The 26,219-nt window shown below is 40.2% G+C and overlaps 1 protein-coding gene across 1 annotated transcript in view; it reads left to right on the top strand.

The window, feature by feature from the left end:
* The window catches only part of NBEA (neurobeachin), a 459,425-nt gene that overhangs the window by 105,003 nt on the left and 328,203 nt on the right, over positions 1-26,219 (top strand). Inside the window, exons 19-24 of the mRNA XM_063126967.1 lie at positions 529-610; positions 2,048-2,171; positions 3,541-3,733; positions 3,943-4,959; positions 15,437-15,654; positions 21,427-21,580. Coding sequence (XP_062983037.1) covers positions 529-610; positions 2,048-2,171; positions 3,541-3,733; positions 3,943-4,959; positions 15,437-15,654; positions 21,427-21,580 — 1,788 coding nt within the window. The remainder of the gene's footprint in view (positions 1-528; positions 611-2,047; positions 2,172-3,540; positions 3,734-3,942; positions 4,960-15,436; positions 15,655-21,426; positions 21,581-26,219) is intronic.

The raw sequence follows: 26,219 nt of genomic DNA, 5'->3' as shown, positions 1-26,219 counted from the left end.
AGGAACACCTGTATCTCCTACTAAGGCTGTGCTCGAAGTATCTTCTTCCTCAGAAGTGGGCTATATAATTATAAAGGAGAGGGCTTTTTTTGTTGTTGCAGCTCAACTTTGAAATACCCTTTCTAAAAAAGTTTGCCTGGTACCTCACTTTACATGTTTTAGACACCAAGTTAATTATCCAAGTAATTTATATGGTATATAATGCTTCGATGTTATTGTTCTTTATTTTACTGTTGTCTTTTTATGATGAAGTTATTGTTTTATTATATTATAATTTGCATATGTTGTATATTACCCTGAAATCTTATTCTGGTATAGTTACGTATTGAATAAATTAATTTCCGTATGGTAGGTTAGACTGAGAATGGCTAATTCAAGGTCACCCAATGAGTTTAGTATGGTAGGGTGGTGGTGGTGGTGGATGAGTTCTCTAGTCACTACATAACTCTAGTGCTATCTAATTTATTCATAACTAATTGGAGAAAACTAATGGAGAGAGAAGGAAATGTAACCAATCGTGTATTGTAGATTTTGACGGAACAAGTGTGTACACAAGTTGTTCATAAGCCACACCCAGAACCAGATTCTACAGTGAAAATTCAGAATCCAAGTAAGAACATTTTCATTTTGAGACATTATTATAATGAATTTTTAAAGTCTGGCATATTTTACATGGCATTATTTTGGCAACTCCTCTGCATGCTTGTGTATTAGCAGTTCATAGAGTCATAGAATCATAGAATAGTAGAGTTGGAAGGGCCCTATAAAGCCATTGAATCCAACCCCCTGCTCATTGCAGGAATCTACCTTAAAGCATACTTGACAGATGGCTGTCCAGCTGCCTCTTGAAGGCCTCTCATGCGGGAGAGCCCACGACCTCCCTAGGCAATTGGTTCCATTGTTGTACTGCTCTCACAGTCAGGTTACCTGAGGAGATGCTGCTTGACTTCAGAGCTTTTATGCTCAGAACTGTGCATGGCTTCCTGTCTCCTGCTGTCCATGATCCCCAGAAAGCTGGTAGAAAAAAGAACTGAGGCAAGCCAGGGAAAGGAAGGCCGCTTCTCCCTGGGGTGCTTCAGTCTTTCCTTTCCCACTCTACCCTCTTTCAAAAAGAAACTCAGGTTTTAAATAGTTTAAATTCATTTTTAATATGGTTGTTAGAAATGGCTGTGGAACAGGGGGCTCGAATGTTAGTGAGTTCCCTGTTGATCTCTAATGCTCCCTTTCTGCCTATATCATCTATTGATCTGTTTACAGGGTCTTATGGAACAATTCTGAGTCCTTGACCCAGTTTGGGCAGTGGGGAAACTATAGCCTCTGACACTGATTCTGAGTCAGAGGGAGATGCTATAGCATCAAGCCTGAGAACTCAGTTCCACAAGGCCTCCTACTGGCTTGCCAGCAAGGAAGGGGTGAGACACAGGAGGGTGATATGGCCTATCTACCTCCACAGCCAGTAGATCTTACCTTAGATCTCAACCAGGGGAGCATTCCATGGGAACAGGGCAGCAGGAAGAGCTCTCTGCAGGAGAGGGTGTTTCGAGGTATCTCCTTTATTGCATCAGCAGTTAAAAAGGGTGCACAGAGGGTGTCACCTAAGAGGCAGGTTTTCTTGCCAGGATCAAATGTCTGATAGTGATCTTTATGGCCGTTCTCCTGTACTTAAACCAGAGCTTTTAGCAGTAGAATTGGCTAGAAACAACGCTTGGATAACCAGCAGTTTCCCCACTTTCTCTGAGATTCTCTAAACTCATTGGTATTTATTCTGCCAGCTTGATCCAGGGCTGTTTGGGGTTTTGTTCTGGTGCTCATGAACTGAATCTAGTCCAAGTCTTACATTGTGAACTCTTATCCATGGATCTTTATTGGGATTGTAAAGACATAAACCTATTTACTGAAATTACTGCAATAAATTGTTTTACTGTGATTTGGGCCTCACTTCTGGGAAGTCAGCTTTTGACAGCAACCACATTTGTGTAGTTTTACAGTAACTTTGTCTCCAAATTACTCATTCATAAATATAATGTATGCATTTGCTCTTTTAAAGTGATTCTCAAGGTGGTGGCAACTTTATTAAAGAATTCCACACCAAGTGCAGAACTAATGGAAGTTCGGCGTTTGTTTTTATCAGATATGATAAAACTTTTCAGTAATAGCCGTGAAAACAGGAGGTATGTAAAGACTAATGTTTTCTCTTAAAGAGTGCAATCTATTTCATTAGGGGAGTTTCACATGCTCCTCCTCATGCATTCAAATATGTATGAGGAGGGGAGGAGGGGTTTGCCTGCAGACTGTGCCCTCTACCCACCAACACATACTAGTTGACCATGTCAGCAGCATCTATATAGAAGGGCTACATAGATGTACATGCATAGACACATGGGGGAATCCTAAGACAACCAGAATCCCTCTTCATATGGAGGATCCATTGGCACATCTGTGTGTCGGTATGGCCCCTTCATAGCAAATATCTATAACTTCTTACGACTTCTAAGCATACTAAGGATATATCTTTATCATCTTATTTTTGCACAATTTGTCACTCAATCTAGTATAAGGAGCTGGTGGAGTCTTGTCTTTTCCCATTTCTTGCCTCATATTGTCTTTTATTGATATTTCTTCATTTCCTGGTTTCTTCATGTGAAGAAAAGTGGTCTTCCTGTTATTTTTGCCCCAATTAATTTTTGTGATGGCTCTTATCCCAGCCGTTTCTCTGTATCTTGTACTTCATTTCCAAATTGTTTAATTTTTCACACCTTTTCATCATAGGTACCATACTAATTTTCTCTTCTGGTTTCTTGATGGGTGGCAGATGTGGATTATTTCTCACCTTGCATAATGAGCTCCATATGAAGAGCGTTTTATTGCATGCTCATTACTGGGCACTCACAGATTTTTCGTAGGACCCTCACATGACGTCGTCTGCCTCCTGCGTGCCTTCCGCCCCTTCTGGCCTTCCTTGCCTCGCAAGAAAAACCAGAAAAAGTCTGAAACATTTTTAAAACCGGACGTTGCTGCTCTCTCCTGCTGTGTGTGGGAGAAGCAGCATGATTACAATGCCCGACTGAATGGGCCTCGTGCTTGTTGTTTACTTCCTGTTTTAAAACAGGAAGTAACTGAGCATTGAAACCAAAAGCGGAGAAGTGACGGTAGCCAGCATTTTTTCTCAGGTGTGATGGAGCTCAACTTGTCTACTTCATAATCTCAAAGCCATGTCTCACAGTTCTTTCTGCATCTCTTTTTTTTTTTGTTCACTGCATCAACATTTTTTGTGTGGATGGAGGGTGCACAGGAATAATTGTGTACATTTAGTATTGTTTGAAATTTAAAAATACAGAAAGGATTAATTACCTACGTATGGGAAATATGCAGAGATTTGTAATCAGATATTGAGAAAAATTACATTAAAAGAATACAAGTTGTAATAACTTCATTAGTATTTAGAAGGAAATATTGAGACCTCTCTAGTGATTTGTATTAATGCTTTTGTTACATTTATATCAAATGCCATGTGATCATATTGTAACTATTTTATTTTAGATGTTTACTGCAGTGTTCAGTGTGGCAGGACTGGATGTTTTCTCTAGGATATATCAATCCTAAGAACTCAGAAGAACAGAAAATTACTGAGATGGTGTACAACATCTTTCGTATTCTTTTATACCATGCAATAAAGTATGAATGGGGAGGATGGAGGGTCTGGGTTGATACTCTTTCCATAGCTCATTCCAAGGTAAGTGTCATTTTCTGAAGTTCAGTTTAGCTACTATTATATGCCTAACATAAAATGTAGTGCCATCTTGTGGTTAGTATGCAACATGACTTGTTATCTTTGCTCTTGGATTGCTTTCAGTGTTGCGCTTTCATCAGCTATATCTTTAATACCAGTTAAAACTATTGGTATTGACTTTTCTCATGAAATTATAATTTGCTTGTATTAAGGTCACCTATGAAGCTCACAAGGAGTACCTAGCAAAGATGTATGAGGAGTATCAAAGACAAGAAGAAGAGAATATAAAGAAGGGGAAAAAGGGGAATGTGAGCACTATCTCAGGCCTTTCAGCTCAGACAACTGGAGCAAAAGGTGCAATGGAGATTCGTGAAATAGAAGATCTTTCACAAAGCCAAAGCCCAGAAAGTGAAACTGATTACCCTGTCAGTACAGATACCAGGGATTTACTCATTGCAACAAAGGTATCTGATGATGTTCTTGGAAGTTCAGATAGACCAGGGGGTGGTGTGCATGTAGAAGTTCACGATCTGTTAGTTGATATAAAAGCAGAAAAAGTAGAAGCCACAGAAGTAAAGCTGGATGATATGGATCTATCGCCTGAAACTTTGGTAACCAGAGAAAATGGTGCCCTTGTGGAAGTAGAATCTTTATTGGACAATGTATATAGTGCTGCCGTTGAAAAACTTCAGAATAATGTCCATGGGAGTGTTGGCATAATTAAGAAAAGTGAAGAGAAGGACAATGGTCCCTTGATAACACTGGCTGATGAGAAAGATGAACCTTCTAACAATACCTCATTTCTTTTTGATAAAATACCCAACCAAGATGAGAAACTTCTCCCTGAACTATCCAGCAATCACATCACAATTGCAAATATACAAGAGACTCAAATGCACCTTGGTGTGAATGATGACCTTGGACTCCTTGCTCACATGACTGGTAGTGCTGACATAGCATGTAGTTCAAGCATAATAGAAGATAAGGAATTCAAGATTCATACCTCTGTGGATGCAATGGGCACCCTTTCTGAGAGAGAGCTGGCTTCATCATCCAAAGGGTTAGAATATGCTGAAATGGCTGCTACAACCCTTGAGACTGAGTCTTCTGGTGGTAAAACTGTACCAAATGTAGATGCAGGGAGTATCATATCAGATACAGAAAGGTCTGATGATGGGAAAGAAGTAGGGAAGGAAATAAGAAAAATCCAAACTACCACTACAACTCAAGTAAGTTTCTTTTTACACATTTTAGTTGTACCAATGTTAACTGTATTATAAAATTATTGATTGAATAGTATCTAAAATGTGTGTCTGTATTTTAAGGAAAACTTATCTAGGCAGCTTTTGTCAAATGATTTGGGGGGATGTCGTACTCTGCATAAATTGCTTGGCTGCTATTCCTAGCAGGTAAAGAAGTACAAACAGGAAAATGATATCTGTAAAAACCCTTGGGCCCTTTTTTACACCTAAGGATTATCCCAGGAAAATGGAGGGATCATCCCTCCCTGCTCCTGGGATCCCCTGTGTGTCATTTGCACGCACAGGGATGATCCTGGGACGATCCCTGGAAAAAAGGCAGGTGTAGAAACGGCCTAGAATACAGCAATTAAAGCAAAGCCTTTTCCTGACTTGAGATAGCTTCTTGAGTCTCAAATGTAATTGGTAATGTAACCCCACAGAATTTGTTTGTAAATTCATACACAAAAGTTAGGAAAGGTACGACTATATCCAATTTTCTTTCTTGATAAAATATGGAAAAGCTGTCTTGCTGTGCTCATTCTTGGTATTTATCATAAAACATGCTTTTTTTTTCTTAAGAGAGTTCTTCTGTGGAATTTGGCAACTAATTAGATGACCCATTTATGATTTTTTTAACCCTTTATTTAGTAAGAAAGGATAACAATTTCCATAGTTGGAGAGGGCTCATTTTCTACCACCCAATGTGCAATGCTCCTTCTCCAACTACCCAAATCCAGTTATGGAGGTGGGGAGGCAAGGGGACACAATGAAATTCACAAGCTCCATCCAATGTGAGCCGATAATGCCTTCTTTGTAGCCTCTTTGAATCATTTTATTGGGTGTTATAATGACACGGGGGTATGGCTTCTGTGGTTTCTGATGGCCAGTTGGCCAAGTGGATCACTCCCCACCGCCACCCTGTCAACTTTCTTCTGCTCATTCCCCAGCGGAGGTTCAAGAATATGCTTACCTCGGTTCTTCTGGATTCTAACATTGCCACAGATATAGGAAAGGTTTTTGCAGCAGTTAGGGAAGCTGTTCTACTTGGCTGGGAAGTTTCCACAAGTAGTGCACGCAGATTCACATCTGGGATCCTAGGTGTGTGGCATCAGATTCTGATTGACAGGAAGCAATATCTCACCAAACCATGTGTATGGAGAGAGTGTTTCAGGAAGCCAGGCAGCCAAATCACTAGAGAGCGATCCTGCATGGGACATAACATGGGTGAATCTGGACAGATAGCCTATGGCCTTAGCTAGACCTAAGGTTTATCCCAGGGCCGTCTTGAGGTCGTTCCTGCCTGTTCCCGGGATATCCTGTGTGTCATTTACAAACTAATGGAGAACTGGGAACCAGACTGCCCTCGTCAGTCAAGCACATAGCCCTCATCAGTCACGCACCGAAAGACATGGTGAAGAGACCCCAGCAGAAAGGGGTGTGCCCCCTCCCTTAAATTAAGCAGTGCCCAAACCTAATTTAAAAGACATGGAAGGTGATAACCAGCACTTTGAATTATGTTTGGACATTGTTGTTGTGCCTGGACACAAGAAAGTACTGGAAAAACATGTTCCAAATGTTTGATTTCAGTTAATAGCCTAGCTGCTGTATTTTGCACTCATATCAGTTTCTGAACAGTCTTTAGTCCATTTCAACAGCCTTCTGAGGCAGCCCCATATACACATCACATTTGTCTGTTCTGGATAGTACCAGTACATGGAGAACTATCCAGGAGAGGACACAGCTAATGTGCTCGCATAAACTCGTAAAAGACACTAATTGCAACTGAAGCCACTTGGGCCTCTGTTGACAAAGGTGGGTTTAAGAGCATATCTGTTATGATTCCAAGCCCTCCCATTGTGATGTGAAACAATAAAGAGGTCTGCTGCGTAATCCACAAAGCTTTATTCAGCAAATAAACGTCTCTTCACACCTGAAGTGAGTGAGAATGCTAAGAGCTTTCCTCTAAGCATAATTAAGCTAACTAAGCTAAGCAGTTGCCCTTTCAACTAAAAGGGAGAGTTTTCTCACATTCCAAGAGCTACTTTGGCTCAGGAAGGGTCTTTTTGGAGAAGTCTGGTGAATGGCTAACGTGGCAGACCACCTCTTACCTGCTCTCAACTCTGCCCAGTCGACCCTGTTGCGGACCCACAGAATCTCCTCCTTTTTCAGGATTAAGCTTAGCTTTACTGGTTCTCAACCAAACCATTAATGTTTCCAGACGTTGATTCAATACTTCCAAAGGATAAGTTAGATGTAAAAGAAAAATAGAGTGGTTTTACAGGGATACTTGTGATATCTCACTTCCAATCCACAGATGACCTCATTCCGGAGTGGATGGGGGAAAGAACCATGCAAGCACTCATAATGTAAATGCCATGGGGGTGAGCAGAAGTTGTCTGACTATCACTTTTCAGAAATGGCACTGCACATTCTCCACTAAAAATTTCTAGCAGGCCTTGCAGAATGTACCCATCATAACTACATTTTGAAGATTTTCCAGGCAATATTCACAGTTCGCAGAAGACCTTGGGGAATGTGCATTTCTTGATTGCATTGTGCACTTTCTCTGGTCAATATTGCAGTGACCAGAGACAAAGTCCTGGTACTCTTCCTTTAGGCAGATAGAGTTGGCCTATTTTTATCTGCTTGTTGTTTAAGGGTTAGTTCAAAAGCAGAGTAATTACTGTAGTACAAAAATCCATTTTCTGTGAATGAAACCTAGTCCATTGCCTTGAAACATGGAAAATGAGTGCCAGCTGTCTTGCCCTTGTTTGCAGTACTAGTTGTTACAACTACTGCTTTCAAAGAAATGGCTGCAAGTCATATCTCTGATTCTCAATTTACATTTGACTACATGAATGCACACCTAGAGACAACTGGGGTTGTTCATGTGGTGCAATATGTGAACTAGTCCATGTTAAAATGTTGCAAGAAACAAGAAAAAATAGGATATGTGGTCCATGCTGGTTTTTTACAGTAGGTGTGCTATATGCCCCTTCTTATTTTTGTACTCAAGCAGTTGCACTTCGTGTATTTCTGTAATAATGTACAGAATTGCCTACCTGAGATGTTCCTGCTACAGGTTACACTTCACATAGATGAAGCTTGTTTAGCAACTATTCCTTGTTTGGGACAAGATTATGGAGCAAAACATTAAGACTGATATCATTTACAATATATAATGAACTTTGTAGAGAGTGTGTCCCATTTAATTCAATGGGTTTACTTCTGAATATACTGTTAACGGTGTATGGATTCTTGCCCATTCAGAGCACATTTTTAAGCTACCCAAATCAGAATTGAGAGATTGACCACTAAAGGCTGAACATATATGTTAATGGGGAAATCGGTAACAAGATTTTGCAAGGTTTTTATTTTTACGTGAAAGCAGACATGAGAAGCTCCAAATGTGTTCACGGGCAGCAGCACAGGGGGAAAAAAAACCCTTTTCATTTTCATTATGTCAATTGACTTCCCAGCCTGTTTAGCATGGTTGGGGAAACCATATAGTTTATTGATATTTGTTTACAGCAGGACAAATGGCACCTTGAGGATGATTTATGTCAGCATGGTGTGGAAGAAACAAACACATCTTCCCCAGTATCACTGCTCCAAACAAATTCAACAGTCTTTGTGGCTGCTTTTAAGTACAAATTAAAATATTTGGAAATCTGATCATAGATCTCCTATACAATATGTAATTTGGCCTTAATATTAAATCTTTGAGAGGCCACCTTCAGAGTACATAATCAGATTTGGTAAGGTTTGTGAGTAAGTTCACATGATAAAACCCACTCTTGCCAGATAGAATAATCGTTTCCCTCTTTAAAGGATAAGTAAGGTTAGATGACAAAATGACATTATTAACAAAATGACATTTTAGAAACTTAGTGTTTTGTGACAGATCAATTTATGATCCCACTACAATAACTACCAAATGCAAAAGATCACTCCACTCCCTGTGGAAAATACTGCCATATAGACACCAATCCACTTAATTTATCCCTTTTTGTACGCTGCTACTGATTACTTCTGATACAATCCCTTATTCCTCTTAGAATACAGTAGTTGAATTGGGCTGCAGTCATGAGACTGGTAGACTAAGGTCGGGTAGACAATCTGGTGCCCTCTAGATGTTTTAGACTGCAACTCTCATCAGCCTGAACCACCATGGCCAATGGTAAGTGATTATGGGAGCTATAGTCCAAAACACCTGGCGAGTGCCAGATGTGAGATCTATTTTGAAGTTGACCCAAATATAACAATATTTATTTCAAACTTACTTACAATGTAATAATAATTTAGCAAGGTTGTAAATTAGCATATTAAAATTAGGTTTTATTCAGTGCTTGCTTAAATGTTGTTATATCTGTAACAAAGCATCTATCACCTAAACTAGTTTACTTTCCTGATCAATACTGTTAGCCAATTGTCTTAATCCTAATTTCCCCCCAGTTAGTACTCACAGTTTAGAGGCTTATGTCTGAAGTCATCTTATTGGTCAAAGTCTCTCTGCTAAGGATTCAGCACAAAAATGGTTTTTAAATTGCTATTGCCTGACATTTCACAGCTTCTTCAGCTCAACTACTTACAGCTGAAATCTGTCTTCAGCTCTCTTATAAAAAAAACACTATGAAAAACTTCCTCTCCTTACAGATCCTCTCAGATTTCAATCCTCTATTGTCTGTCTGCTGCATTCTCTTCCCCTGGACAGCCATTTGCTGCCACTCTGTTATCCCTCCTGACCTTTTATTATTTATTTATTACATATTTATACTACCCAACAGCCTAAGTTCTCTGGACAGTTAACAACTAAAACCATAAAATCCAGATTAAATCTTTAAAATCACATAAAACCAGAATAAATTACAGTCCAGGGAAGGCTTGTTTAAAATGATATGTTTTTAGGAGGTGTTTAAAAGTTATTTCATTTTCCGCCTCCTGACCACACAAGGGAGTGTTTTCCAGATGGTGGGTGCCGCTATAGAAAAGGCCTGCCATCAAGGACCTTTTGCAGCTCTAGATTCTTCCAGCTTTTATCTGACTTCTTATTTGGTCTTTAACTGACCTCAACAGACCTGTTCTTGAGCTTCTTTCCTTCCAGCCAGTCAAAAAATATTCTTCAACATACTGATAGTCCATTGGCTTATAAATAAGGACCAGTGAGTGTAGATAGAATATGCACTCTTGAGCCTATTAGTGCCTGACCTTTCCCCCCCTATTTCCCCCCCAGTATAGTAAAAAAGCAGAGGACTTCTAATGTTACAATGACGTAATAGGTGCTGGCCTTGGAAACGCTTGGAATTGTACTCAGTCACATCTGCAGGTCACCAGGTTGGGGAAGCCTGTAATAGGCCATGAGACAAACTGGAAAAAAGGTGCTTAGATAATGAATTCAGTGGCAACCCCCTGAGGAGTACATACTCTGCATTTTGTTTGAAGGCAATAAGCCCCTGAATGTTAGTGTAAATTTTCCCACAATTTTCCCAGCAGTTGCTATAATGGCACATAGCTATTTAATTATTTTGGCATAATTGCAAGATATATGCAGGCATGGTAGCCTGTTATAAGGGAATGAAGCTTGCTAAATTTAAGACAATTAGGTTCAGAGTTTTTTGTGCTAAGCTGAGCAGCAAGCAGAATGAGTCAGCATTGAGTGTGAGTAACAGATGTTACTCACAGGTGTTAGGTAGGGTAACCATATGAAAAGGAGGACAGGGCTCCTGTATCTTTAACAGTTGCATAGAAAAGGGAATTTCAGCAGGTGTCATTGGTATATATGGAGAACCTGGTGAAATTTTCTCTTCGTCACGACAGTTAAAACTGCAGGAGCTATATTAGAGTGACCAGATTTAAAAGAGGGCAGGTTACCTGCAGCTTTAACTGTTGTCACGAAGAGGGAATTTCACCAGGTTTTCCATATATACAAATGACACCTGCTGAAATACCCTTTTCAATACAACTGTTAAAGATACAGGAGCCCTGTCCTCCTTTTCATATGGTCACCCTATGTTAGGCCTGTGACTTGGCATGTCCAATGTGTCAGTCACCAAGTCCTGTTACACTACCCTGACATGAGGCAGGAGCAACAAACTAACTGAAACACTTTCATCTGATCAGCACTGATGCACTGTCCTGAAGCAGCAAAGTATTACAATGGTAAGAGTTTAGATGCTCTGCTGCAGAAACACAGATTTCAACTGAAAATAAAAACAAAACAATAGGAGGGAGATGAAGTGGCTTGGTGCACCAGCAGTGGGAGGGTGGCACATATTCATTTGGATCATCAGGATGGGCAACCCTAGCAGCAAAAGGTTGACTTTATGCGACACCAGTTACTCCATTGTCTCAGCTTCCAAAAAGGTGTAGTGGCATGTGACAATCTTGCCTGCCATAGAAAACACTTACTTGCTTGGAATGCTGGTTGATGGGCAAATCATGTTGGTAGAACATATAGGAGCAGTAGTTTCATGTCACAATTACCATTCAATTTATATTATTTTTTTCCATGGGGTTTTAACAAAGCCATAATGTAAAATGCAAATCAACTGTAGCTCTTGATCAGGGGTGGGACATCTCTTGCCTATGGGCTGCACGTGGCCTGCTCAGCCTCCCTATCCAGCCTGCCACTTCTCCAGCCAGTCAACTGTCTTTTTTTCTGCAGCGAACTGACAGTGGAAGAAGATAGTGGTTTCTTCATGCATTGCCAGATTGCTTGCATCTTTCTCTGTGCACTAAGACAGCCCCTTCCCCACTTATTCTATTCATGTTATGCACAGGGAGGGGAAGTCGATAGAAGGGGAGGGAGGGAAGAAGGAGAGAGAAAGAGAGAATGTTGCTTTGGATCCACCTACTTTTGGTTTTGACCATGGCCACTGTTGACTTTGGTCATGCCTACATCTGGCAGGAGGCCCACAGACGGTTACACAGAAGTGAATGGTTCCCTCAGGCTGAAAATGGGCCTCAGCACTCCTGCTCTAGAGCGTTTGCACTTCTCTTAATGGATTCCACACATTTACAGGTATGATTGAAAAAAGTACCTTCTATGGCAACTGCTGCGGCATGTGAGAATGAAGAGTTTCTTGATGCTTTCACTGATCTTGAGAAAGACTTCATGCTGCAGGAATCAACCTGTCTTTTGCTTTACATTTTATGTGTTATCTATATAGCCAACCCACAAAGATGCCAGTGTGACAAAAGGACAAACTATTAAGCTGCTATAATGCATTGTTCTCTGTTTCACATAATAAATGCTCCACCTGTTGGCTATGGTTGGTATTTACAACAGTAGTCTTTTTGAAATCCAAGAACCACCTTTAACACAAAGGTGCATTTGGGGACACTCTTTTTTTTTAACCATATATTATATGATGATGGTAATAATAACCCTCATGGTGTTCCATCTAGTCCAGAATTCTGTTCACACAGTGGCCAGCTGTCCACGGGAACCCACAAGCAAGGACATGTGAGTCCAACAGCACCTCTGCTCATGTTCACCAGCAAATGGTGTATGTAGGCATACTGCCTCTGATACTAGAGGTAGCTGATAGCCTTATCTTTGAGGAATTTACTATTGCAACCCACCTTAGGTCAGGCTGTGACCTGGTGGTAGGACCCAACCCACTGCTTAAGTTTAGAAGACAAGGTACTTGCCTTCACTGGAAGACAGGAAGCCCTGCACCAGATGAAATATTTTTCATACCTCCTAACTCCTATCCCTGTTTTGCAAAATCCTTCACCTCAGGAGGAGATATTATGTTTTTTAGTTTCATACTATTCTAGCAAATGTTAATAAGTGGGTTCTCCCTTTTAACAACACCCCCCTATAATTTGGAGACGACCTAGCACAAGAACCTCTGTATCTAATTGTATGATTCTTGGAAAGCTTCATCCCCTCAGAAGGGCTACTATGTCTACAGGTTTCATGCAAATATGCCAAACAATAAAAAAATATTATAGGTGGTTCCCCACCACCACCACTGGAGGAGTAATCTGCAGCCATGGAAAACCTGGTGTGATGATGATCTACCTCAGTTCTGAGTCAAACCATGATGCCAGTCTGATCCTTGAAGCTGAGGTGACCCACTGTCCGAAGCAATGAGGTGGCCTCGAAAGCTTTTGTTTGTTTTGGGCTTTTTGCAGAGCCCTCTCATATTGCAAGCAGTGCACTTTAGCTGCAAGCATAAGAAATTTTCGAAATCATGACATGTTCCTGCCGTACCTCTAGGCTACCTGATTGTTTCACACTTCTGAAACAAGAAGAACAAGAAAACGATTTGTAATCCTGCAATTGAAATTGAAGATAAATGTGATGAAAATGACTTTAAATATTATCTTGTGATTCTGAAGTAGAGAAATTATAACTGGTTTTCATTTAGAAAATATTTACTAAAACAAGCTAAACTGCGAACTGTTTAGCATGAAGTGAAAATGGAGCACATGTAACACAGTAAGGTACTGACAATGTTGCCACTGGTAGAAAAGCAGGGGGCAGGTGATGGTTTGCGCTAGCAATCATAATCCGATAGCGCATTTTCTGATTCCTGCATAGTTTCTGATAGGAGGCTAAATGGAGAAAAAATGGTTTATAATATGCTATTGAAAGACGGGGTTCTAGGAGCTATTTTTTCCTTATTTGAAATCTTAATAAGATTTATTCCATTTATATTAGGCACATTTTAGGCCATCTAGTCTGCATCTTTTCCATGAAGCTCTCACACATTGTTTCTATACATTGCTGATGTATTTGAACCTCTGGGGCCCAAATTAGGCAAAAAGTGTGGAAATTATTGCCTTAAACTCTTATACCTACTGCATACAAAATTTGATTTTAGGGCTGTTCCTTTAAATTTTGCAGAGAACATTTAACCTAAATCCCAGGGCCTTATTGCCTTCAGAGAAAAATGCAGAGTACATAGTCCACAGAGGGTACCTCAAAATGACACAAGAGCAGGCCTCATTTCTTAGCCTGTAACTGCAAACCCTTATGACAATTGCTACTTCCTTCTACTCAGCAACTGTGTCAGCCCAGCTGGTTCTTGGCACAGTTCCAGCTGAAGATTACACATACATTGTACCTATAACCCAAGAATATAGGTAACAACCAGTCTTTTTACCTCACATTTGAATCATTTACATACTAAATGATGTCACAACAGAACAATCATAATTATACATTTTCTTAACAACTTTTACCTCAGGGTTTACTTCCGTAAGCCTATGCGGCAGGGTCTTGCTATTTACTGTGTAATCTGTACAGCACCATGTACATTGATGGTGCTATATAAATAAATAATAATAATAATAATATGTGTATTTTTAAGTGCCTGGGGAGTTCCTAATTTCACTGTTTAATTTATTTTATTTAAATGGCAAAATCCTCACTTAAGTGTTTCATTGAATGTATATGCTCCCATTCTCTTGAATTGTGTCATGTGTAGAGTTTTTCCCCAAAGGATGGACATTTTTGTTTTTTAACAAAAAAATTGAACAGTTTTGGATTATGAAATATTTTCTTTTAGAATTTAAACCAAGGTGTTTATATATTGTTACCAAGCCTTTATTTCTCCCTACATAAATGATTCTAAATACTATGAAAAGACTTTTATAGAAAGATTAGAGATGTAAAATTTCTGGAAATAATGAAACCATGGGGGGAAATACATTTTATCTATATAAGATTCTCAACATAGTTATTTCTTCTATTTCTTATTAAAATTATTGATTCAATGTATCTTTTACAGATAAATATTTTTGGAATAGAGTCACCATATTATAATATCAAAGAAAAAGTACATTCTTGACAGTAAGGGTTTGGTTCTACAGAGTCCTGTGTTTCTGGACTTCCCTTCCTCTGCCTCCAGGTCTTCCTGCTTCTTTTGCTTTCTAGGATGCTTCAGATGCTTCAGATGTTTCAGGGACTACTTGCTGAAGTTCCCTCTCACAAAATTAGTCATGTGTGGTACATTAAGTTTTTAAAGTATAGTTTAATCAGATAGTAATTACAGATTTACTAACCGAGTTCTCTTTGTAAAGTTTTCAAATACAGTGATAATTTTATGAGCAAACCAATAATTTAACTTTAGGAGCATAAAGACTGCTTTATGTTCCTAAAGTTTCCTTCCTCAGCCTGGTGCCCTACAGATTTTTTGGACTACAGTGCCCAGTATTCCTGATCAGTGGCCATTCTACTTGAGGCTGATAGGAGCTGAAGTACAAAATATTTGGGGAGCACCGTCCTAAAAGAACGAGAGAGACTTTAGATCTGTAAAGACTTCTAATAAAAATATGTATTGCTTCCCCCCTTTTCCCCCTCTAAATTTTAGCTATTTTCCGGGGGGGGGGGAAGCTCCTGTTTCCCCCCCCTTGACTTCAAAATTTCTAGAAATTTTACATCACTAGTCGTGTGCCAGATTTTGCATTGCATGTATTAAAGAAATACAAATATTATTTACTACTTATTTAGGCTGTACAAGGTCGGTCTATTACGCAACAGGATAGAGACTTGCGTGTTGACTTGGGATTTCGAGGAATGCCAATGACAGAAGAACAGAGGCGCCAGTTCAGTCCAGGTCCACGAACAACAATGTTTCGTATCCCAGAGTTTAAATGGTCCCCAATGCACCAAAGGCTACTGACTGATCTACTCTTTGCTTTAGAAACTGATGTGCACGTTTGGAGAAGGTAAAAGGCTACAGATTCTTTTTTAACATGCTTTTGCTAGTACATTTAAACAGGGGTCCCCAAACTTTTAGACCCATGGGTACACCTGAGAATTTGAGAAACTGCTGTGGGCACCACCTCAAAATGGTGGAGGATGTGTCTACTCACATCATCGCTGTCATGGGGTCTGGGTATTCAAATGTGACCTAAGGGTGTGTGTGTTGGGGGTGGGGAGTAGAAATAGTAAGACTAGAGGCTGGGAGAGAGGGGGAAATAGCAAAGCGAAGGGGTAGAGGGGAGATAGAGCAAGGCTAGAGGCTAAGAGGGGGGAGAAACAGTGTGCTAAAGAGGTGAGGGTAAATAGCAAATAGGTGGGGGGGAAATAGAAAGGCTAACGGCTGGAAGGGAGGAGGAAAGAGCAAAGCAAAATAGTAGATGAGAGAGGAGGAGCAAGGCTAGAGGGTAGAAAGGAGGGAGAGAAAGAAGACTACCCTAACATATTACAAGTTTTCTATTATTATTTTTGAAGTGGTCAGGGAGTGGAGAGTTCTCTTGTGCATGTAAACAGCACTTCAGGTGGGTCTTAGGCGCCACCTAGTGGTCGAGGCAAAATTGCTGCTCCAATTAAAGTCTTTAACTGGCCTCCCCGCCTTTGTACCACAGTTTTGCAATTTTGCCTCACTGAAGTGGGCGTGTTTCCGCCTCTCTGCGTTCTTCTGACTCAGGCTTGGTTTTTTTTTCTATTTTCTCCCTCGCTTATGCTCATTCATGTATTATTATCTGTTCTCTTCTCCCAATTCCTTTTTCAGGGTGGGGGGAAGGGAAAAAAGGCCTTTTCCCGCTTGTCCGTGTCACCTCAGCTCCCACCATGGTGTTACTGCAGCTTCTCAGCCCTCATTCGGAACCAGTGCAGTGTAGTGGTTAGAGCATTGAACTGCGAGGGTGAAGACCTGGGTTCAGATCCCAGTTAGCTGATTTTAGGCCAGAAAAATATCTGCATTTGTTTTCATCTCTCCTCCCCCTGCTCCATTTTGTCCAGCCTTTTCCCCCTTGTGCCTTCAGCTCTGCCACTTGCTATGGGGAAAGCAAAAGAAAAGTCTGTGTCCACTCTCAAGTCTTCTCATAAGCTTTGCCCGGCAGTCTCCTCTGGCTCTTCACAAGCCGCCTCCACTGTGAACTCTGTGAGTGAAGGAAAGCCAATAATGGCGGCCATTACTGTCCCTCCTTCCATACTCTCTGAAGCAGCTGTTCCATCTTATGAAAATGCAAGCCTTTCCATAGCATCTGGAGCTCCCTTTTCCCAACTCTCCTGCTGGGAGAGTTTTCCTCAGCAGAAAAACGACACAGCCCTGGCTGGCCTGGATGTAGGCAGCTTGGGAGGAGGAGGGGGGAAATCTGGGTTTAAACAGGAGCCCAGCATTTGCTTTGTCATTGACTATGGGGCGGTATATAAATGTAATAAATCAAATCAAATCAAATCTCCCAGGCAGCTAGCCAGAAGGAACCTTAGGGCAGATGAAGAACTCTCTGATGAGAAAAGAGCAGACATGGCTGGGAATTTGAGGAGTCTGTTTTCAGCACAGTCTTTCCATGAGGAGTTCCAGGGTTTCACAGACCACCCATTGGGAATAGGGGCATCTTCCTCCAGGCACACTGCTTTTTCCCCACCAAAATCCTGTCAATCCCCAACAACCATGCAGTCATCTTCAGGATTCAGTTTCTCTGGAAATTCCACCTTTTCTGCTGCAGCCCTTGCAGAAGGCTTTATTAACTGAACTTGCTAAGAATGCCTCAGTTCATTTTCAGCCCTTAACCCTTTCTATGCCTACTCCATCTAGAAATACTACGTAGGCCTCTGGCTATCACTCCTCATCATAGCAGCCTGTACAGACTCCTTTAGTTCCCGCTCAGAACAGGATTCATCTCTCTCCAGATCCTCATTATCTGCCTAGAAAACATTAATCCAACCCAGATCTGGACTCTCCTAACACAGAGGAATATGATGCGGACTTCATTGTCTTAGAAGAAGATGAGTGGAGTGGTGAGTTTGACCTAGGGGAACCTGATTCCTACCACCTCTTTCAGGACTCCCATTATCTTCACCTGCTATCTTAATCTATGGCAGCCTTAGCTCTGAACCCTTCAAAGGAAGCTCCTAACCCTTCTACTTCTATCTGATGGCAGCTGTCTGTCCTGATCCTCAGCCCAACACCAAAGTAGTGAAGTTGCCTGCTCTTATCCCAAAACTAATTAAGGATGAGTTGGCTTCTCTTTTACAGCACAAGGAATCCACCAGTATTGCTAACAAACATTATGCTTTTAGAGCAGCCCATTATGGATCAGATTAAAGTATTGCTTATTGACTCACCCATGGTGGCTCTCATGAATGAAGCTCTTCACCTGAAACATACAGATGCACAGCTGAAGGAAACAGTTGAATGCAAACTGGATACTGGTTTGAAGAGAGCCCATGAAGCAGCCACCAGTTTCAGCATCAGTTTTTGCCAGAGGTTCCCTCCTGTGGTTGGAATATGTGTTGGAAGGAACACCCCAAGATCCAGCCAGATTATGTAAGACCCTTCTCAGGGTTTCTAGTGGGATAGCCTTCAAAGTTGACTTCTCTTTGGATGGGGCTCAGTTTTCTGCTAGATCCCTAGCAGCTGATGTGTTTGCCAGGAGACTCCTTGGTTGCACCATTGGGATGCTGATCATTCTTCTAAATCCAACCTGATAACAGGGGGCAAGCTCTCCGGGGAGGAAGCCTTAAAGGATGTCGTAGTCAAATTGAAAGATAAGAAAAAGTTATGCCCAAAGCAAAACAGAGGGAAGAAAGGTGTTTCTTCAGGAGTCCTTTTCACCCCTACCAAACCAACCTGCCATTTCGTTTCTCCAAACCCTCTGGCCAAGGGAGAGATGTTTGGTCCACCCATCCTACCTGGGTTCATTCATGAGGATGAAATAAAGGCTAACAGAACTTCTTTGCTATATATGTCTCATCCAGCCAGTCTAGGGGATACAAATACCAATTCTGATGTCAACCTTCAGCTGGTGGGAGATCATCTTGCCAGGTAAGCTGACAGATGGTAGCCATCACCTCAGATCCTTAGGGACTGTTTACTTGGGTCTGTTTCTGGAGCTAAATCTCAACCTCCCCATTGTTTTTTCCATCACCAGCCACAGCAAATCCAGCCAAGAGGGAAATGTTGACATTGGTTATCCAACATCTACTAGATTTTGTGGCAGTGGAACCAGTGCCTCTAGAAGAAAAGGGATTATGACTGTATTCTTGTTTCTTTATGGTTTCAAAGAAAGATGAGTCCGTGAGAGCTGTCTTGAACCTCAAGTCCCTCAACCACTTCATCTGTTACTGCAGGTTCCGGATGGAGACTCTTCAGTCCATCAAAGAATCTTATCACCTAGGAGACTTCATGACTTCAGTGGTCCTAAGAGAAACTTGTCTCCATGTTCTTACCTTCCCCAGCCACTGGCGCTACCTCAGCTTTGCCTTCAAGAGGTTCAAATTTCAATACAGAGCCATGCCTTTTGCATAGCAAGATGGTTACCCTGGTGGCATACTTTTGTATGCATGGGATCTCAATATATCCTTACCTTGATGAACTTCTCATCCATTCAACCTCTTGTCATCAGGCAATGGACAACCTGCAAGTCACCCTGGCATGCTTTACGGACTTCAGTTTTCTTGTCAGTAACCAAAAGACTCATCTGTTTCTCTCTCACAGAATACTCCACCTGGGGGCCAAAAGAGACAAACAAGCAGGGATCATTGCTCTCTCTCCAGAGAAAATCTCCAAAAATTCAAGCAGCAGTAGTCTCCAATTTCGGGATGATCCAGGTGGACCTGTTTGCCTCAGAAGCCAATTACTCGGTCAGCTGGTTCTTCACCCATTATGCATCTCCAGCAACATGTCCTTCCCAGACATTAAGCAGCTTTTGGATCCTACCCTACATGGGTCAAGCTTTGGTATATCCCACTTGATGTACTGTTTACATGCCCAAGAGAAAAGACCGTTGGTCACTTACCGAAAAAGGGATTTTGTGCATGTAAAACAGTACTTCAGGGCCACACCCTAATATTAAATTCCTTTAAAGCTGTTTTCATATAATAGTAGAGTTGGAAGGGGTCTACAAGGCCATCAAGGCCACCCCCTGCTCACTGCAGGAATCCACCTTAAAGCATATATGAGAGATGGCTGTCCAGCTGCATCTTGAATGCCTCTAGTGTGGGAGAGCTCACTACCTCCCTAGGTAATTGGTTCCATTGCTAGTAGGGCTTAGCTTTTCTATTGTTGACATACTTTGTTTCTTTCCGAGCCTTGTCTGCCGAGAGTGCGAGATGTCCTGTTTTTCTGGTTTGTATTTTCGCTGTTCTCACTGATCCTAGTATTTCTTGAGCTTGTCATCAGAAACTGAGGTACAAAGGTGGGAAGGACAGTTAAAAGCTTTAATTGGAGCAGTGATTTTGCCTCAACCACTAGGTGGCACCTAAGACTTACCTGGTGTCCTCAATAAAATTGGTCAAAGAAGTAGCATTCTTTTAATGTGATCTTCACCTAGCAAAATTGAAATACAGACAGGACAGACAGTGATAATTACCTTTGCAGTGGTTATCAATCAGTTAATCCATTAAATAAACAAACATGTATTTATTGGATTTATTTAAAACATTCCTCTTGAGAGCTCAAGACAGCTAACAAGTTAAATCAACATGGTAGTAGTTAAAACCACCCTTACAATATAACAAAACTTGCAAAAATCAGCAGAAAATAATGGAATACAATAGTAAAAATATTTGAAAACTAAAGAGAGTTAAAAACCATGTTTCATAGCTGAAATGCCTTCCTAAAAAGAAAGGCTTATACAAATTGTGGAAGGCCAGTAGGCTATCCTTCGGTAAGTTAGGGTAGTCAATAGGAGGACATTTGTATGCATGCAGCTCCTGATGAAATACCCTCTTCATCACCACAGGTAAAGCTGCAGGAGCCCTGCCCTCTTTTATATCTGGTCACTCTAGCTATACTGCTACAGCTTTAACTGTTGTGAATTTCACCAGGTGCTGCATGCCTACAAATGACACCTGCTGAATTCCCTTTTCAGTACAACAGTTAAAGATACAGGAGCCCTGTCCTCCTTTCCATATGGTCACCCTAGCAAGAAGCATCTCCAAGAGGTTCATCAGACGAGTGTTTTATTGCATGCTTGCTACTGCCCACTTAAAGATGTGCATGTGTCCTTTAGACGACAACATCCACCTCCTGCTCCTTTCACTCATTTTTCCATCACAAAATAGACACCTTTTAACTTGCCTTTTTTCAAAAAATGGAATGTGCCACAATCTCCTGCTGTGTGCAGGAAAACCCTAAATCGGCCCCTGAATGGGCCTGTGGTCTTTGTTTACTTCCTCTTTCCCCTCAATGCAGAAGAGGAAGTAATGAGGGACAAACGTGTGGGCAGAGAAGTGATGATAAAGAAACACGATTTCTTGCCTAGTGACTTGATGATGCTCCAAGTCACTAGGCAGGAAGGTTTCTACAAACTGAAAGAGAGTTGATTTTTTTCCTTTCCAGCAGAAGGTGTGTCACTTGGTTTGATATGTGTGGGTAGTTAGACTAGTAAACATTATAGTATATAAGCTTCTGTTAACTTATTTGCAAGGCTGCCTTAATAGTTTTCAATTTGATTACTTGCTGTTAACAAACCTTTCAGTTGTTTTTGATATTTGTGTCAACAATCTACATACAGTTTTCCTAACATACTTTTTCATTATTTTTGTAGCCATTCCACAAAGTCTGTGATGGACTTTGTCAATAGCAATGAAAATATTATTTTTGTACACAATACTATTCACCTCATTTCCCAAATGGTAGACAATATTATCATTGCTTGTGGAGGAATTCTACCATTGTTGTCTGCAGCAACATCCCCAACTGTAAGTACAATATTTCCATCTAGTGGGTAAATTGTAAATTGCATGTCAGGAACAATAATTTTTTGTTTTTAGTACAGCTTATCCTAGAACAAAATGTGCAGGTGTTGTTGTTTTTAAAAAATGTTCAAATGTGAATTTAATTCATTTGAAATAATTTCTATAGGTAATATTATATTGATTATATTTATTCATTTATTTAGTGAGAGTATAAGAGTAAACTGAGAAAGCTAATAGCCATGGTGACCAAAAAAATATGCTTCCTATCCCATTTTTCAGAAAACTATGATTCGAACACTATGGAATGCATTTTAATGGAGAATAGTAGACTCTAAATGCCACTACAAATGATATGAATTATGTGCCTTTATATGTTCCATATTTACCCCAATCCCTTTATGTAAAGGCAATGAATACCATGTTTTTCTAAATTCATAGATACATGCTTCGCTCCATGCATGGGGCTTCAAAAGACTGTCCTCCCCAAAACAGCCTTGTATTCTGTTCTCAAAAGTATTCTTGACATGTGAGGAAAGCTTTACAAGCTTTATCCAATATAGCATAGTATTTTGGGTTGGGGAGAGGAAAGATGATAAACATTACATGTGTGCAGGCCTTGTACACACCAAGTAGTGCTCTTTGGATCCTTGCTCATGTATGTCAGGTAAAGTATAATGAATAAGATTAGTCCTTCCATTAGTAACACATTATGTTATAATTATGTTATAATTATGATATAATTAAGTTGAAGTATTATTCAAAGCATTTTCCTGTAGCAAAAGTGTTTTAGTTGGAAAGAAAGAAAAAAAGTCGTAACTCTAACAGTAAATTATTAAAATAGCTTTCCTAACTGATCAATATTGCACAGTTAAGAGTACTTTCCTCTTCTGGGTTGGTACCTATATTTTGATAATTAGCACATACCTCTTGCTCTTATCACTAATCTTCCAGTCAGGCGTACTCTTCACATGCAGTGAAATGAAACAGAAATGAGGTGGTAGAATGGCCTGTAACTTTTTAGATTGCACATGGGGGTTCACGTGTTTGAATGTTGCCCTACCCTGAATCATTTCTAAGACAAATTAGCACATCAGAGAGAAGGCTGGCCCAGAACCTTTCTCCCTGATATCTGCTTCTTTCTTTATTTTACTTCTTTTTTTACTTACAGGGAGTTTCTTAAATGAACAAACATTAAAAAATGGCCATGTCTACACTATGCCTTATCCTGAGGATCATCCTTGTGCATCCACATGACGCACAATGGATCCCAGGGGCAGGGAGGGATGATCCTGCCATTTTCCTGGGATAACTGGGACGGCTTTTAGCCCAGTTTTTCCTGCAGTCTCAGGATTGTCCCGAGTCCACAGGAGGTGTGAGCGGCCGTCCCAGTTTCATCCCAGCTCCTTGCAAGTAAACATGAGGAGGCGAGAACCGGGCATGGAGCTCTTCTGGCGCTCCATGTCCATTGTGGGGGGGGGGGAGCGGTTTTTTAAAAAAACAACAACAACCTTACATTTGTGTTGGAGTGCACGTGTGCTCATTGTCTGTTAAAAAAAATGGAGGACACGACACCCCTCATTCCTCCTGGGATGTCACGTGCGCGTCTGTCCAAAGGAGAGGATCTTGCGAGCAGAATATTGTGAGAGCCTCCCCCCTCCCTCCCAGAATGCTGGGAGGTGTAGACATGACCAAAGATACACCTTACCTGCAGCCTGAAATGATACAGTCTACACTACTAGCTCATTTCACTACACAGTTAGACCAAGCCTTGCTAGCCTCTTGTCATCCCATGTACAGAGACATCACTTCTGGGCACATTGTTGGAGACATGTCATAAAAAGAACTATCTCATTCAAAATGTTTCCTTTTTTCTTAAGCACATTCTTCAGAAAAAGCAAGAACTGGTGGTATTCTAATATCTTGAAAAAAGGAATAAAGATTTTTACATTTGTTTTATGTTTCTGTAATGGCTAGAATTTCTTTTACAGTCTTGCAGGCAAGCAGTACTACCTCTGTTTAAGAAAAGGATCAAATGTTTCCGATACAACACAAGTTCTTTTATAGTCAATAGGAGGAAGAAAAATCCTCTTGACCTTTAAGCTGCCTTGTCAGTTAAGGGTATGATCAATATTTCTAGTAGTAGTAATAATAAACAGGATGTTTATTAGACCTGTGTACAGAACATTTGGGAATGGCATACATACTTATGCCATGTTTTGTAGTAAAAACAGGAAGAATAAGCATGTGGAAATGAAAGCTGGCTTTCTTCACCATTATTTGATATATCAAGTACCATAGTGAAATTCGAATGTGAAGTTTTAAGTGAAGGTATGGTGTAACATAGATTGCTTTTTAATTTCTGCAACCACAAAGCAGGCCTTACAACAGGAGGGGTTTGCTTAAGTTGAAATATGGAAGACACAATTACAATGAAACAAATATAAAATATATAATTACAATGAAAGAAATATGAAAGACACAGGCCATTTCTACACCTGCCTTTTCCCCCAGGATCGTCCCGGGATCATCCATGTGCATCCAAATGAAACACAGGGGATCCTGGGAGCAGGCAAGGATAATCCCTCCATTTTCCTGGGATAAGGTGTAGAAAAGGCCACAATTAGAATGTCTTGTCCTTAATGTGAAACAGCATGGAAAGAATGATCATTGATTTTTCTTTTGAAAATAGTGGCTGGAATTAAAAGTGTTAGGATTTAGGCACATTCAGTGAGCTTTTTCACTTTTCTTTGTTCAAACAGCAGCTATCCTTGACTAATGCCGTATCATAAACAGCTTTTGAAATACTCCCCTTAAGTTTCAAAAGCAGTTTGTCAAACATAGATCTGAATTCCCGTTGAAGATACAGAGTTACTTACACAGTTCTTTGAATACTGTTTATTGAGATTTGGTTTTAAATGTAGAAATATTCCATTGTAAACACAGCTGCTATTTTGGTAATGAATGTTGTTAAATAACCATATGGCTTTCTCGGCCAAATTACTGACAAAGGCACTGCCACTGATCTGTGAATGATCTGCTGTGGCACTGAAAGGCAGTGGTCTTTGGGAAAGGATTCTACAAAGGTAGTACAACAGTAGAGCTGTTGGGCAGCTCAAGGTGGCTACTTACTAGCAGATCACAGGATCCTTGAACCTTGGAAAATGTTTGTGTTTCAAAATGTCTGCTGCAGTGTGCCACTTATGTACACCGAGAGTATCATGTTACTCTGATTGGGGCAAGGGTGTTGAAGAACCCAAACCATTTTTGGTCATTCATGTGTTTTACTAAATGTTCACAAATAGAATGCTGAATCTAGTTTCTATTCCAGTTTTGGTAACTTAGCTTCTAGTTTATATTGTTTTATATGCCAAATAAATAATGTACTAATTAATGATATATTTATTCCTTCTGCATCTAAGTATATGTATGTTGAATTGCATAGGTCCACCAATGATGACATGTAAATTGAATTTTTAAGTATAGAGAGCTTATTTTCAAGAGATCACTTTTTAAAATTAAAATATTCAACTTGTTAATTGATTTTAGAATATTAGTTTCAATTTTGCATTGTATTTTCATTTGACTGTAACATTTCTTTTTCTTTTTGTTGTGATCTGTTGTCTGCTTTGTCTATTGCATGTCCAGGGTTCTAAGGTTAGTATTACTGCTGCAAGTTTCAGTTCTTAGCTTTTAGAATTTTACTTTTTGTGCATTTTTTCAGTTATTCAGCCCTTTTCTAGCATTAAGTAAATAAAGTTTGAAATGCATTACACAATCGTTCATTCATGATACTGTAGCCCAAATATATTGAGCTAAAGCTAGAGATATCCCCCTCAATTTAGACACATCATAATGTGGTAGGACAGTCTGTCCCCTTTGCATCACAATTGCACTTCTCTCGATGTTCTGTGTTTACTGGGATCCCATAAGGCATTTGCACATAATGTAACAGCTGTTCTGAGTATAATGTCTTTACCATATACAGAAGAAAATTTCTGGATCAACGTGCTGTTTTTCAAGGAAATTCACAGTAAAGTTTAGACTAACCATGGATCTAATTGTATTGGAGGAATGTCAGTGATAAAGTTAAACTAGCTCAGCTTTTCATAGGTAACTGAATTACAGATTATTGCTTGGATTGTTAGCTCTCTTACATGGCAAAAAACTATTTTTGTTTTTAGTGTTTACATTTCTTATGAAAAGCATGATTGGTATTAACACTAGAGTAAAGCTAAAGGAGCAGTGGAAGTTTATAAATATTTCTTTCCTCCCTAAAGCATCTGCCATTTTTGGATACAAAAATTATGTTGGGTGAATACAACATGTCTGCATTGCTAAGATATCCAGGCTGGATCTCTAGTTCGGCAGAATTAGATTGGGAACATATATAGTAATAGCAATTTCATTCTCTTAGTGCCTGTCTTTATGTACCCAAAACAGTAACACACACACACGTGCACACACACACACGAGGTATCAGCAGGTTGGGAGGAAACCTAAGACTTGCAAAACTACAAAAAACTTTAGGGAAGAAGCCTAATTCATAATCTCTTTATGAGAACTGAGTGTGTACATAGGGTGCTGACTGATAGTTTCGGGGTGGGGATAGAAAACTGGGAAGGGGTTGAACAGAATGGAGTAG

The sequence above is a fragment of the Elgaria multicarinata genome, chromosome 5 (assembly GCF_023053635.1).
Source record: "Elgaria multicarinata webbii isolate HBS135686 ecotype San Diego chromosome 5, rElgMul1.1.pri, whole genome shotgun sequence".
Taxonomy (NCBI): domain Eukaryota; kingdom Metazoa; phylum Chordata; class Lepidosauria; order Squamata; family Anguidae; genus Elgaria; species Elgaria multicarinata.
This window is presented reverse-complemented; position numbering and strand designations above follow the sequence as displayed.